This window comes from Panicum virgatum, chromosome 6N (genome assembly GCF_016808335.1).
Source record: "Panicum virgatum strain AP13 chromosome 6N, P.virgatum_v5, whole genome shotgun sequence".
In the NCBI taxonomy this organism is placed as follows: domain Eukaryota; kingdom Viridiplantae; phylum Streptophyta; class Magnoliopsida; order Poales; family Poaceae; genus Panicum; species Panicum virgatum.
The window spans coordinates 20,163,666-20,179,710 of NC_053150.1; the positions used below are offsets into that span (position 1 = coordinate 20,163,666).

General features: G+C 43.6%; 1 protein-coding gene across 1 annotated transcript; it reads right to left on the reverse strand.

Annotated features, from left to right (window-relative positions):
• Nucleotides 1-2,656: 2,656 nt before the first annotated feature.
• On the reverse strand, nucleotides 2,657-7,919 carry LOC120678687 (ADP-ribosylation factor 3). The gene is made up of 8 exons (XM_039959981.1): nucleotides 7,586-7,919; nucleotides 7,415-7,453; nucleotides 7,253-7,315; nucleotides 6,246-6,264; nucleotides 5,128-5,239; nucleotides 3,843-3,890; nucleotides 3,245-3,375; nucleotides 2,657-3,006 (listed from the first exon to the last, which is right to left on the reverse strand). The coding sequence occupies exons 1-8, from the start codon at nucleotides 7,686-7,688 to the stop codon at nucleotides 2,973-2,975; spliced, it is 549 nt and encodes a 182-aa protein (XP_039815915.1). The 5' UTR covers nucleotides 7,689-7,919; the 3' UTR covers nucleotides 2,657-2,972.
• Nucleotides 7,920-16,045: the final 8,126 nt, after the last annotated feature.

A 16,045-nucleotide genomic window follows, 5' to 3' on the forward strand; every position in this document is an offset into this window, starting at 1 on the left:
GTCCATGGTTAAACATAAATGTGTTGAGTGCATCAGACCAAAAATAAGAAGCCGATATAAGCATCGGCTCGTTCCTGATCATCCCCGATAAAGATAGGTCCAGGCATTGGCTAATATCGTACTGTTCCCAATTGGTCCTTTGGGAACTTGCTATTCTACGGAACCAGTTTATCCATCCGGGAGTAACATTCGGCCAAGATCTGAAGGCTCAAGTCCAATCTAGATTCATGTTGGAAGACTTAAGAGGGATCATGCTGGTTTCTAGGTTAATTACACTAGTTGGATCTGGATCTCCCATGGGACCTAAGCAAACCATGCCGGATTGGTTTTCTAGTGGGATAATTGCGTTACCCCTAAGATTCTGAAAAATAAAAGAGTAAATAAGAAATGTGATTGAAGGGATCGGAAAAAGAATGGGGGGCAAAGATGCAGATGGAGGAAAAAGACGTACCTTTGGGATCTCGGAGATGGAAGCCATTGCCGCAGGAAGAGTTCTTGGACTTGGATCCTTGAAACCCTAGGAAGCTGCACTGGCGGCGGCAGAGCGAGTGTGTTCTTGAACAAAGAAGGAAGCGGAGGTGCTACAGAAAAGATGCCAGCGGAGAAGATGGAGATATCTATAACCTTTGCTCGAGGGCAAAATGGGAATTTGACACTATGTTTGTTTGGAAGACAGAGATTCATTTAAACATTGGCTGGAGTTAATTTCGGAGCAAAATAAATTACTCCGAAATTGGGGGGCATGTGTTGACACCGTTTTTTGACACGTGCCAAGGAATGTGATTTCGGTGAAGGAAAGATGGCCGATTCAAAAGAAACCAAAAGATGTACAGAGTAGGAATCGGCCGATGGGAGTCCGTCCGATGGGCCAGGGGAATATTCTGTGAAAATGCTAATCCGCCAGCTCTGGTGCTCGGCCGATGGAAAAGTTGCCGATGAAGTCAAGGAAGGAGAAGAGGATCCGGACTCTACGAAAATCTTGATGATTCGGTTGTAATATTTTAAATAGTTTATCTTTTAGATAGTCTTTTCTTTAGAGTCAAGTAACGTTTGCCGTAATCGGCTAGGACTTGATAGCGCTAGGCTATAAATATGAGTTGTAATGGACCGGAAAAATTTGATACACATTCAATACAACAAACTTTACAATTCCTTTACACTTTTTCGGCGACTTCGCTTTTTCTCTTTTTTCGACGAGTTCTTTCAAGTTAATCAAGGACGCCTCACATTCGAGCGACTTGATTTGCTGGTGAGTTTTCGTTTTACCGAGTATATTTGAGCTTTAGCTATCGAGCACATCGCTGTGGTTTCGTTCAAATCTATTCAAAAGTTATCGAGTTTATCTAGGCTTTGACTTCCGGGCGCATCGCTGTCGTCTCGTCTAGATTTATTCACCAATTATCGGTATCGGCTAGATTTGTAGGTTTTCCCTATGCTTTTTGGCCATTATCACATTTAAAAACATACTAGATCGGTTTTAGGTTTTGGAGTGACACTTTTGTTATCTCAAGAGCCGGTTTAGATCTGTTTTTAGCTTCGCGTCATCTAAGTTACACATTCGTAGCTTAGATCTTGACATACATACGCGATCGGCTGCCTAAAAAGCCGGTTTTGTCGCCTAGTGTATCGGTTGATTCTGTCGATATGCTCCTTTACTACGCGTTCGCATTTAATATCTTTTTGTCGTCTTTAGTATCGGCAAAGCTTGCCGATACGCTCATCTGAGAGATATTCGGAATCCCAGCCGATACGCTCTCGAATCGAATTTGACTTTGTTTTCTCCCTTGTCAATTTCAGGTCAAATTGACTGGCACGCTTGGTTGACTTTTCCGTGACTCGGCGAACAATTACCCTCGAATTCCAGTGTGTTGATTTTTGCGTCAACAGAAGTGTATCCAGAAGCAAAGGCAGTCGCTAATTGTGAACTTTGCAGACGTCGCTTGTAACATACGTCGAAAAATCTAGATTTTCGAGACAAGTCTGAACCGGAGCAGCACGTGTCCTACTGTTGATGATATTACCATGAAAGGCACGTTAGCCTTTTGGGAAACGATTTATTCCAAAGTTCCAAGCCGCTAAGTACTGCCTCTGATCTGATGCGAGACGACGGTTGAACGGTCGTTTCCGTGGTGCGAAACTCCAAGCAGGCTTTGCCGTTGAGCGCAAGAACCTTTGCTTTCAGGTGACGTCCCGGCTGACGCCAATTCGCGGGTCCTTCTCCCATCAGGCGGTTTTTCGTGCGATCGATTGTGCTAGGGCCAGCCTGGCCGCCCCCGGGCCTACCTGCAAAATCTTTTCCTGGCACCGCAAGGGTCCATCATGAAATGAAAACACCTGCTCACTCCATTCACTACTTTTTTCTCTCCAATATCAAAGGAATACTTTTTTAGAAAAAGTTTATTGTCTGCAAATGCTTACACTCCAATAAAATACTTTAAAGATAAGTTCACCAGTAACCAATACTTAAAAATAAGTTTGCCTCTAGTCCATTTTTTTTCAAATTGCATGTCATTTTGACAATTTCTTTGTACAGAGAAGTAACCTCTCGCGCCCACTTGTCATTGGTCGAGTAGACCATGTAGCAAATGATGCTGAAGACAAGGTACCCAATAAAAAAGGTGTGCAAGATAAGGTAGAAATGTGGTGCGTCTCATCATTGGATCGACAAGGTAGAAATGTGGTGCGTTTAATCATTGAAGAAAAATGTCACAATCCACGGGATTTACGCAAAGACACGGGGGCACAGTTTGCTCATCATCTTCTACAGACATTCTTGATCTCAATATGAGGGTACATCTAATGTAGTATATGAAAACTTTAGCAAGCACTTTACAGAAAATTGACGGTGGTGTGGAGCTTCTGGAGTTAAACAAAGAGAATGGGGATTTTCGTGCTCTCCTGCGAGGAAAAGGGTAGCACCGGCTCTATTGTTTACCATCCAGCAATGGTTCATGGTGAAGGAGGCTCCTACATTAGCTGCTTCCGGATTTGAGTGTGTTACTGAGCCTGCAATAATAGTCAACCAGATTCAGATGAGTTGCTTCAACGAATTATGTCCCCGTGTGTCCCAATCATGAAGTAAATGTGATAGGCGTTAGATTGATTTTTGAATTATTAGATAGAGCTGCAGCCTGATCATAGGACACGGACAGGACAGCCACTACTATGTTTAGCAGTTGTGGTCTTATCTTAGCAAATTGTCAAGCACAAACATCATTAAAAGCAGGAAAAATTCACGACTTACCAGTCCAAACCTTCGAAAAGTCCCTCTCCCTTTATGGCAGATGTTTTGAAAATCGCCCATTGGCGGCTCTTGATCTTGTGGAGTTCTAATGACTCTGTTATGGCAGCATCATCGAGAGCACCTGGAAGATCCTGCATGAAAACACATTGAAATGTCAGTCAAAATGCAGAAAACCACATGGAAACTAAAGCTACAGGTTAGGACGTTAGGTAGCATAAGGCATAACTCAAAGCATATCTTCGCACTGTGTTGAGTGGTGAACATACAGCTACAGAAAAAATCCTCTTTAAAAAATTTGATAAGGATGAGCAAGCTACAGGATCGACCAATGGCTCCAACAAAAAAATTATGAAGTACCCTAATACAAAGCAGGGCGCTTGTAAAGTAGAAAAAAGAAAATATATTACAAAAGAAAGTAAACTTTATACTAAAAAGTAAGACAGCCTTAGTCAAAAGGTAGCATTTTTTTCCATGTGTGCTGAGGAGTGCATCAACATTCACGTGAGCACAGATATTTATACATGCAATTTAATTCTGATGATCAGGAAAAAAGTACTAAATCTAGAACAGAATGAGGAATTTAAATGCTTCTTTTTACCTGCTTATTTGCATATACAAGGACAACAGCACCTTTTAGCTCATCCTCCTGCCAAATAAAGGCGTGTACCAAATCAGCAAATGTAACAAATTGAACTGCAAACTGTACTACATACTACCCTTTCGTATTTGAGGGAAAAAAACTAGCATTTCTGTAAAAAAAAATTAAGATCGGGGTTGTGCCAAGTTTAAAGGCGTATAAACACTAGCTAGTATTCCAAGTTCTAAAGGCTACATAGAAAAAGATCAGGTATGGGCTTTAGAATGAACAATAATAGTTGTCAAAGATTCTACTAATGAAATGATACTACTGTGATACTTCCTCCGTTCCAAATTGTAGGTCGTTTTGGCAAATCTAGATACATAGTTTTTTTCATGTATCTAGACATAGTATTTATCTAGATGCATAGTAAAAATTATGCATTTAGATTTGCCAAAACGACCTACAATTTGGAACGGAGTACTACATATCAAGCAGCACAAGGTATGCTACCCCCATGCTCCCCTAATCTCACATACCATTAACAGTACCAGACACATTCTATACCTCGATGCTTCTGAGACAACAGTACTAAGCTTAACCCCATCCCTACCAACTAGCGTCACCCCCAAATTGTACACCACCCTCCTACAATATTCAGTAGCCAGAAATATATCATATTTCCACTGCATGAACTATGTTGTGACTTGTGACTCATAGCCCTTTTACATTTCTTTTCATTCCTTAGATATACTAATATATATTTATATGCTCCCTGTGCTAATGCATCATTTACTTTCAAGGGTTCCCATATCTTTATCAGGAATCGAATTAAAATAGAGCACAACTAATGCCACTAGCATGAAATGCTTTATTGCTTCTGTTGTCGTCTTATCGATGGGTGCACAAAAGATTCTTGTTACTTTTTTTTTATCGTAAGAATCTTGTTACTTCTAACAGAGCAGTTGAATCCATAACCCGCTAAAAGCACGTTCAGTTTGCAAATAAAAGAATGGCCAAACAATCTTCTAACATTCAGCAAATTTATTCACTGCCTTGAAATGCAATTGCATTATATACATGCATATGGCATCAACTTACTCATCGAAAAGTAATCAACAAATCACATGCTACAGCTTTGCAGTCAGCATGAATAATCATTACATCCATTTGTGAAAATGTTTTAATCTTTTTATTTCTTCTCAGATAATGGCATGAAATGTTAAATCTAAACAAATAAGGCCAGTAAAAGTATCTCAGATTGCTTGATACAGATGAGAGGACCCCATGCACTGCGTGGTAGTACCTCAAGGATGGCATGGAATTCTTCCTTTGCTGTTACAAGCCTATCTGTATCGCTTGAGTCAACAACATATATGATAGCCTGGGTGTTTGGAAAGTAGCACCGCCAGTATGGCCTGAAAATGCACACATGACAAACATATTAATGCAAAATTAAGTGTGTTAGTTCATGCAGAAAAAATTAAATGTATAGAAATTGTAAATGTATCATGTCAAGTAATGATTCTAGGTCTGATATATTGGAATGATGCAGGATCAGAAACAAAAACCCAAACTGATTGACACGTCAGTCTTATCTAAGAAACCCAGGAAGAGTAACTAACAAGCTTCAAGAAAATTCATGCCATATCATAAACAATTGTTGCAGGCTTCAAGCACTTATAAAGAGAAAAAGGAAAATGGACTGTCACAGTTCTTATACAACTACTACAATATTATAGGGACCTAATTTTTTTCCTAAAAAAAATCACATGTAAAAGAGTATAAGACAGATTATCAACAACTAATGTTACAAAAGCATCTAGATATGCATTGGAGTTCCTTTGTATAGAATAACATATCTTGGTTCACATTTTAGAACTATTTCAATAAACTAGTTCACCATAATTACTAGGATTCAAAGAGACCATGTTTTAAAGATAATTAAATCCTTCATTTGGATAGTTTTCATTGCCTGCCCACTCCACTATGCATAAATATATCACATATATGTGAATCATGAAATATGTTGACAAGAATTGATCAATAAGCATTACGACCATTGCAGGCACCAGGTACATCATATAACAGTAAAGACACAGGACAGGCTCCATTTCAAAAACAAGATTATGAAAGATATTTTCTACTCAATCCGATAATCTTTACAATTCTACCTTAGAAAAACCTTAATCTTTATTAAACAGATCTGCTCTTACAGCCTTATGATTTGGCTTACCAAAACTTAAGTGATAGGGTACAATCAGGCTATTTTCTCTACCAATTACAGATCATAAAAATGAAAAGGTGGTGGTGGAATACTTCAGTTAGTATCTGTTTTCCATCGAGAAAATAAATTGAATAGTACTATTTGCATCAGAAAAAATGACAGTCAAGAGTTTAACTCTGATGATAAAGAGCCAGTACCTGATGCTTGTTTGACCACCTGTCAAGAAGAAAGTTGGTGTTAATAATGAAATATGGATATTTCGAAGGACCAAAAGATAACACAAATACCGACAAAACTAAAGTGGTGGCACTAGAAGGTTAAATATGGCTTTTGATGCACGAAACAAGAGGAAAATATTCTTGGATGCGGAAAAACAATCAATTAATAATGATGCGTTCAAAAGTCAGCATGGAAAATACAGTGCACTAACCAAAAATGTTTCCATGGCAATAAAAAGGTGATAAAATTCTGCAGTAAGCATGCTGTTTAGCTACTATTATGATAATACACCAGCCATAATAAAATACAGAAACAACCAGTCACAATTCTCCGAACTAAGGTATGCAGGCACTAAAGAATAGAAATTTTGAAGATTGAGCTCCCTATTTCCCCAGAAAACAAACACACCATGGATAAGCAGTAAAAGATAGTGATTCATGTATCAGACAAATGCACAGCAATGATGGGTCCTTAAAACCTTAGCATGAAATGGGCCAACATGTATTGCAAATTGTGTCTATAAGGTTGAGCCTAACTTATTAAGAGAACATGCTAACTTGGATAGCACCAATAAAGGCCAGCAAATAAGCTGGAAAAGTTGGGACCACACAATGATAGGTCCAAACTAGCATATTCAGCTAAAAGTGTTCCTGGACTTGAACATATGATTCCATGATGAGATGCAAAAAAAACAGCCACATTATAAGATGGAAAAAAACCAGTCGCGCACAGGTGTGAGCATGCATTGGTTGAATTTAAAATTGCACTCTGATTCGACCCAAGCATACAAATGGGGTGCAATTTCAATTATCTTTCACAGGGTCAGCACTATATAGGTCAACCCAGCTCAGTTTCAATTGCCCAGCTCACACAATAGTCCCTTAGAGCTTTGGTTTGAAATCACAATTCTGTTCGCTGATGGGTACCTAAACAGCCAATGATCAATCTGAATGCAAAAGAGAGCTGCAGGACCCGAGCAACTCACCGAGATCCCATACTTGGAACTTGATGTTATTGTACTGCACCGTCTCCACGTTGAACCCGATCGCTGCAGCAATACACGCACGCCATCACATCAAGTTCCACCAAACCCAACCCAACAAGAGGAATGCGCAGGCGGAGTCGATAACTCAGAGCCGGAACTCACTTGGGATCGTGGAGACGACCTCCCCCATCTGCAGCCGATCTGCGAAGGCGAACCAAAACACACGAGCGGATCAGAATCGCGAGCCCTCGCGGGAACGGCGCCGCAGATCCGGCGCGGACCCGCGGCGATTCGAGGAGGGAGAGGGGACGAGACGGGCGGGGCGCGACTCACAGAGTATGGTGGTCTTGCCGGCATTGTCGAGGCCGAGGACCAGGATGCGGGCCTCGCGGTTGCCGAAGAGCGACGAGAAGAGCCGCGTGAAGACGATGCCCATGGCGACGCCCGCGGCCTGGCACCCGCGGCGGCGCTGGGGATCCGGAGCTCCGGGCTCAGGGCTGGGGGAGATCTGGGATTCTGTGGGAGGGATGGAGGAAGATCTGGGGGGAGAAGGGCAGGGAGGAAGGAAGGGAGTGAGCTGGCGCGCGCGAGTACCGAAGACGAGGAACGACGACTCCGCGACCGGGAGGGAGGGGAAAGGCGATGGTGGGTTCGGATTTGCTTTTTTTTTTTCAACTCAGTTGTTTGGTTGTTGTTAGTTGGTGCGAATCCAATAGATATTTTACATTTAAATTTAAAAAAAGATCTTTTTTAAAATGAGCACATCCTATTTGGAATGAAGGAATACAAAACACAGGAATAGGGTAAAAATGTAGGAATAGGGAAGGAATGAGGTGAGAAAAATAGAGAAGTAGAAAAATGTAGAAATTTTGTAGGAGATTGGAACAGAAATAAAAAAGAAGAGTATGAGAAATTTGAAAAGTGGATCCTAATCTCATTTGAATAAACTAAAGGTGTCTTTTGCTTCTCACTTGTAAACAACTAATTAACAAATGTTATGTTTGACTGCTTAGTCCAACTAACAAGCATTAGAGCACACATTGCATTTTCCAAATTGAGGCATGGCCATCGCAATGCATTTTGCATTGCATAGGATGAAAAGAAAATGATTTCTTGATTTTCTACTGTTTTTCTTTTCAAATTGAGGCATGGATATCGATGTGATGAGAACTTTACATGGAGCGTAAGGAGGAGTTTGTTTCTCTTCAATCATAGCAAAATTTCCTTTGGCTCAAGTGAATGTTTTATTTCCTCCAAAACGTACAGGCTATGAAAACTTTCCAAAGGAAAGGATTTGCTCAACCCTTTGTTCCAAAGGCCACGAACAATATTCAAAATGGAGGAACTTTGCTTCCAATATTTCTTCCTTGAGTCTTTTATCTCTGTACCACTATGAAAGATGGCATTACCTGTATGCCATTAAAAATTTCCTCGCACTTGTATATCATTGCGCAAACTTTTTTCTTTTACCTACACGCCTCCGTTTGCCTTCCGTCTATTATTCACCGCTATCTACCTGACATGTGGTCCCGGCCAGCAACAGAGCGAGGCGGGCGGCGGCACGGCGCTGCAGAGAGCGGCGCGGCGCTACAGGGCGAAGCGACGGGGCCAGGCGCAGTAGGGCGAAGCGACGGCGTCGTAGGCGGCGAGCTGGTCGGCACCGACGGCGAGGTCGGAGAGCTCATCGGCCGCCCTCCCTCCTCGGCCACCATGGCTCCTTCTGGTACGTCGAACCCGAGCACCTGGCACGGGCTCCCGCACCTGCGCGGCAGCAGCAATGGTGCCGACGGGTGCAGCCGGACTGCCGGAGCATCTCCTTGATGACGAACGCGAGGTAGTGTAGGTTATCCATCCATGGTCCCCCATACAAAGCCTTATTAGCTTCTCGCTGTCGTCCTTCAGCCTATCCTCTTCGGATCTTTCATGTCCACTCTACTTACTGCCTCCATATCATCCAATAATAACCCATCAATTCGGCGATCGTTGTTGTCTCCTCGATCCCATGGCCACCGCGAGCTTCGACAGCAACGTCCCGCGGCACGGCGGGGCGGCTGGGACCGGCCCCCTCGGCGTGCACGCGGCGTCGCTCAAGATCGCCAAGCCGGGCGGCGGCGGGCACGGGCAGCAGGAGCAGAAGCTGGTCATCATCTACATGGTGTCCCCAAGGTCATCCACGTCGAGGTCCACACGAGTTCATGCCGCTCGTGCAGAGGCTCACCGGCCCGGACACACCGGCCGTGGGGACAGGAAGGGCAGGCTGTCGACGTCTGGCGGCGGCACTGGATCCTCAACCCCGAGGCGGGAACAGGAAGGCGCGGGCAGCTGCAGCAAGGGCAGGGCGGTGCCGCCAGTGCGCATGAAGGCGCGCGCCTTGAAGCCTGAACCAGACGATCAAAATTGGCACGGATATGACCGGTGCCTGCTAGCGGTCTGATCGGTCTGGACCGTATAGCTCATCCTCGCGCCGCACGTTCGAGTGCGTCTGTGTGTATTGATCTCAAAAGACGTCAACATACTTTTTGGCGATTTCGCTGGGGATAGAATCAATTGACTGTCATGGCCGGTAAAATTCCTAAACCTAGTGATATTGATGCCGCCAACATCAAAAGGCCAACTGTTCAGCAACTTTCGGCCGAACATCAGAATGCTCTGGATGACATCCAAAAGAAGATCAGAGAAGAAAAGGAGAAGGAGATCCAGAAGCTGGAGGAAGAAGCCGTGAAGCAGTACATCTCGCACTTCTCCATCGACTGTCAAGGAAAGGTCACACCGAATGCCGCCTTCGATGCTTCACAGTTCGAGGTACAATTCGATGAGAACGAACAGCCTGCTCTTACTTCAGAAATAGCTAATGCTATAGATGATGCTGTTTCTTTTCATGTTAATAATAAGTTGGAATTTATTGGTCAAAATCTTCATAATATATTTGATGATCGCTTTAGCCGAATATAATCACATATTGGTATGAAGCCTATCGGTAGTGATAATAATGTATCTACATCTAATACTGATAAGGCAATGAATGATTCGGCTAATTGCAAAAGTCCAACTAATAATGCTTTAGTAATTAATTTGGCTAACCAGCGTAACCGAATTAATTATAATTCAGCACCTCATGCAAATGTACCACATGGGGCAGCAAGTTCGTTGCAGCATTCTACGCCGTCGAACTTTGCTCAACATCATGGTATGCCGAATCGGCCTATGGCCGATGATTTTGGATCTGGCAGCATTGAAGATGAAGTAATTAAAATCTTTAGACAAACTTTTGGTATAGATCCAAAAAGGAGATGCCGATCATATAAAAAACCATATCCTGAAGAATATGAGCATGTTGCATATCCATAGGGTTTTAAAAATCTTGAATTTGTTAAATTCACTGGTGATGATAGTAGAACTACATTAGAGCATATCGCCCAATTTATTATACAATGTGGTGAAGCTAGTACCAGTGATATTTACAAATTGAGATTATTTCCTTTGTCTCTATCAGGTGCTATATTTACTTAGTTTATTTCATTGCCACCCAATTCAGTTCGCACATAGGCCGATTTAGAGCAGAAATTCCATGATTATTTCTTTAATGGTGAAACTGAATTGAAATGGTCACATCTTACATCGGTTAAGCAAAAGATACATGAAGGTGTTGCTGAATATATTAGAAGATTTAGAGATATTAGAAACCGATGCTATAGTTTGACAATTTCTGATAGAAATTTGGCTGATCTAGCTTTTGCTGGTTTACTCGATTTTCATAAAGAAAAGCTAGATGGACAAGAATTTCTAGATGTTAGTTAAGTTCTGCAAAAGGCTCTAGCTAATGAGAGCCGAGCTAAAGAAGCTTTGCAAAAGCTCTGGCTAATGAAAAGCTAGATGGACAAGAATTTCTAGATGTTAGTCAAGTTCTTCAAAAGGCTCTGGCTAATGAAAGCCGAGCTAAAGAAGCTTTGCAAAAGTCCAATGGAAAGCCTAATCGTCCTGTTTATGTTCTTGGTTGTGAATCAAATTGTTCGGACGATGAAGGTAATAATGTTTATGCTGCTAAATTTGCTTGATCTTCTAATGATAAATCTTGCACTTGCAGTTCCCTTTAGCCGATTCAGAAAATCGGCAAGATAATATTAAGTTTACTTTTAATGTATCCAAATGTGATCGGATATTTGATGAGTTAAACAAATTGGGATACATCAAATTGTCTCACGATATTCCGCCGCTTGAGGAATTAAAGCGGCATGTTTATTGCAAATGGCATAATTCGTTCTCTCATACAACCAATAATTGCAATGTGTTTAGAAGGCAAATTCAATCGGCCGTTAATGAAGGACGATTGGTTGTTCCACAGATGTAAATTGATAACAATCCTTTCCATGTGCATACTGTTGAATTACATAATTCTAAGATTTTAATTCGACCAAATCAAGCCGAATTAACAAAGGGGAAAAAATGTGATCATTGGTGAACCAAGATCTGAACAGATCAAGAAAGTCACAGAGAGGAAGTCCCCTGAAGCTTCATTAGAAAATTCAACGCTCGGCGGGCAAGAACAGAAGATGGGCGCCAGGTCTGTACAGACCGGTCTGACCGGTCCATCTGGGAGTTTTGGAAAAAATTCAGAAACAACAAGAAGAAAGGAAGGCTGAGTTTCAAGCAACTCTTGGCCAAATATGAGGAGAAAGGGGGTACCCAGAGGCAGAAGGAGCAATCAGATCAAGCTAAGGATGCAAAACCATCGTCGAAGTATCGTGAGCAATCGGCTTCTCTTTTGCAACAAGGTAATAACACTTTTGCACCATATTTATTTGGTGAGCCGGTTTTTCCATGGTTCTGGTCGTATCCTTACTATTACACACCTATGGATTATAGTAAAATGTATATGCATCCATACTTTATTCAATATTCTTCTATATATCCAAGTCATGGTGCTTCTTAAAGACCGATTGTTGGTGGCGATAATCTGGTCAAAAACAAACCTAAATGCAGTCAAGATGGTGAGAAGGATGTGAAGCAAGATAATCAATATTTACAGCCGAGGTGGTGTCCTTCAGGCTTGTCTCACACTCAAAAGAGGAGGCTGCAGCGGATGCGCAAGAGGGAGTCCATGGAACAATAAGCGGAGGTTGTGCCAGCAAGGTCGGCGACCATTAAGCAGGTATGGAGGCATAAGCAAGTTGTTTCGTCATTAGCTTGAAGAAGAAGCAATATACAGCCGATCGAATTTATCGCCCTTAGAACAAAATATGGCTGATGCATGTTTATCATCGTCCATAGACAATTTTGGTTCAGAGGCATATTTTTTGGCATGCTAGCATCACCAAAAAACAGGGGGCATATGTTGACGACCAAAATTGGCACAGGTCGAACAGACCGGTCTGATTGGTGCCTGCGAGCGGTCTAACCGGTCTGGACTGTGTAGCCGGTCTGGTAACACCGACCGGTCTGACCAGTGGGTCTGACCGATCTACATGGAATCCGAGTAGAATTAGGATTCTTGTAGATTTAGATCTGTAAAAAGATTCCTTGCGGAATAAGTCCACCCCACCCTATAAATATAAAGGGTCACGGCCGATTGAGGGTATCAAATCGATCAATCAATACAATTTTTATCGTTTTATTCTCTCTTGTCCTAGCTTTTCCAATCTACTACTTGCTGTTCCTCCGTCGTCTCTATATCGATTGAGGGCGTTCTAGGTGGTCTGCCGACCCTAGAACAACCCTACGTGTGTTTGCCCCGACGGGTCTTCCCGGGCTAGCATTCGTAGGTTCTTCGTCGTTCTCAACGGCGGTGATCGGTCTGACCGCTCGCTATAACCGGTCGGACCGGTTCACGCAGGAGGCGCTGCAGCGAGCTCCTCCTCGCGCCGCACGTTCGAGTGCGTCCGTGTGTTGACCCCAAAAGGCATCAACAAACGGCCGGCCAGCCTCGCGGTGTCGGTGATGGGCACATTCGGCCGGCGTGCGGGAGTGGTGGTGGGGCGCTGCAGAGCTGACCGGACCCACATGTCAGGTAGATAACGTTGAATACTGGACGGAAGGCAAACGGAATGGCGTGTATAGGTAAAAAAAAGTTTGCGCGATGGTATACAGGAGCGAGGAAACTTTTTAATGGTATACAGGTAACTGCCATCTTTGATAGTGGTATAGAGGTAAAAGACTCTTCTTCCTTTGGAATTCTTCCAATCCATAGGAGGAATTCCAAAAGGAAAAAATATAGGACTTAAATGACAATGGCCTTACGTGAATGCGCCATGTCATTTAAGGGTAACATATCCAACAATTTTCCCTAGAGTGCCTATTATAACGAGGCAGGTACTATTGAATGTATTTGCTCCTATCTCCTTATCTATAAGTTACAACCCTAAATGCATACATATGTGACCATGAAGCATCCTGCTGGCTCCTCTCACTGTCTCATTTTTCTTCTTACCCAATTACTATATGGGTTTGACCTACTCTATGGCTCTCTCATGGAATTAGATATGGAATTAGTTTTAACTCTTTGTGCGAAGTATTTCACCTCTACCTTTTGAGTTCTATACATCCTCTTTCTTCCTCAGCTTGAGTGAACCTCCCCTTAAAAACTCTCAGGACATGTCTTTTTTGGTTTTTATATTTTCTTCAAGATCAAAGAGGTCCCAATTCGAACTAGAGTAGATTATCTTATGCTAATTCTAGTCATTGAGAGTTTTTCATTGAAGGTTTCAAAAACATGTTGTTATGTGATTAATCTATTACGAGAAATACAATATCACATATGCTAATTGTATGGTTAATACGTTGAACCACTGCGATCCATACTTCATGGTGCTTTTGGGTTAAACCATGATATTATGATGTAATTATAACTTCATAAGATTTATGACAAAGAAGCTTCCTCATCTTTGGCTCTAATCAAAGACAAAGGATCACCGACCATCATATTTTTCAGCCATATTGACACATACTAATTTTTTATGACAAATAATAATTAACTACCGTTGACGAAAATTGATCGTCATAGGTCGCACTTAAAGATAAAAGTCTCAAATCTTTCTTGTAGCCATAAGATGCACAATCATGTGTGGGAGTGGTTATTGCAGGAATTTAAGTGTACATATTCTAGTAATATATTGTTTGAAGGAAAATAACATACAGAAAAAAACATTTCTAAGACCAGTTTCATTGAGAGTTTCATAGACACACTTACCTAGATTGAAAACTAGTAACTGTGCTAGATGAGTTTCATAGTGATGAAACTCTCCTCATCTATACTATAAACCTATACTATAAAGAATGAAATAATTGAATACAATTGTCACCAACTCTAACCCACCCACCCCTCTCACAAAACAACTGTTTAAGGCCCACATGAAAGAATTAGATGCTTGACCAAACTTGGTGGAAGGCAAAAACAGCATCAAGCAAAATGTTTCTGCCCAAATGTCTCTTCTTTTCTCACCACGCGCGACCTTAGAGCATCTCCAAGAGAGTAGTTATTTTTGACTTTCTTTTTGACTCTCCATCTAGCTTTTTAAACAAATTCCTCATCATATCAAGGGGTTTATTCCAACAGACTTTCCATTTCTCACTCTCCAAATTGTAACCGCTTCTTCAATTCTCCTCCTCCACACCCACTAACGCATGGGTCCCACACGTCATACTCTTCTTCCTCCTTCCTCATCCTCTCCACCGGCCTTGCATCCTCTGCTCCCCTCCACCCCGCCCGGCGGTCCCTCAAGGCGGTCCCCTCCAGCAGTGTGACGCGGCGCGACGCGGGGACGGCGACCGCCGGCGAAGCCCGCCCTGTTGGGCGGCGTCGCGAGGCTGGATGCGCTCTTCCTCCCGGTGCAGCAGCAGGCGACGTGGATGCCGGCGAGGAGCACCGCCGCTGCAACGGTGCTGCGAAGACCTGCGCCGACGAGCACGTTCTTGTCGGCCTCGAGCGCCGCAAGGAGGTAGTAGGGGAAGGCCGCCACCGTTCAACGCCGCAGTTGAAGGGCCCGCCGCTGAGGGACGCCGCCGTCGCAGCCCGCGCCCTCCGCCGCGGCGGCCAGACGGGGCGAGGCGGCAGGACGATGCGGGAGGTGGGACCCCGCGCGTGCGAGAGCTGATGGCGAGGCTCTGTTGATCGGATAAAAAAGCGAGGGGCGGGGGAGAGATGGCGAAGCTGATAGCGAGGGGAGGGAGATGAAGATTCTGTTGGAAGATATTTTTACCCCACTTTATTCAAATTTATCTAGCTAAATCAATATTCCTAAACTTTGGAGTTGCTCTTACCCGCCCGCCTGTACCCAACTCACTAATTCCGCCGCCTCCCCCGTTTACTTCCTTCTTCGCATCCTATCCCAGCGAGATTTCTCTCCTCGCCCTCTCTAACTTCCTGGCGACCGCGACGGCGCCGACCACGCCGAGCTCCTGCGGCGCCATCGCCTCCTGGGCGCCGCCAAGGCAGACGGCGACGGAGGACGCGGCGAGCATGCCGTCCGCAAGGTGCCTGCGGAGGACGACGGCGTGGCGGTCCACCTCCCGCCGCCACTGGCAGGTGCGCCACGCGTCCGGCGACCGGACGGCCACCTGGGCGTGGGTCCTCCTCCTCCCGGCCATCGCGGCCAAGGTTTTTTTTCTCGGCGAAAATTTTCCGATAAATCCGAATACCGTGTTTCTCGGTGGGGCCCGATTTTTTGGTTTATCGCTCAAAATTTTCGGTTGTTTTCAATTTGGCCTGGCCCAAAACCAGGCCACCCCCGCCAGCTCCTAAGCCTAGCGCCCCACGGCCCAAATGCATTCTATTCCCCGTCTCAGCACCAAGACCCTGCT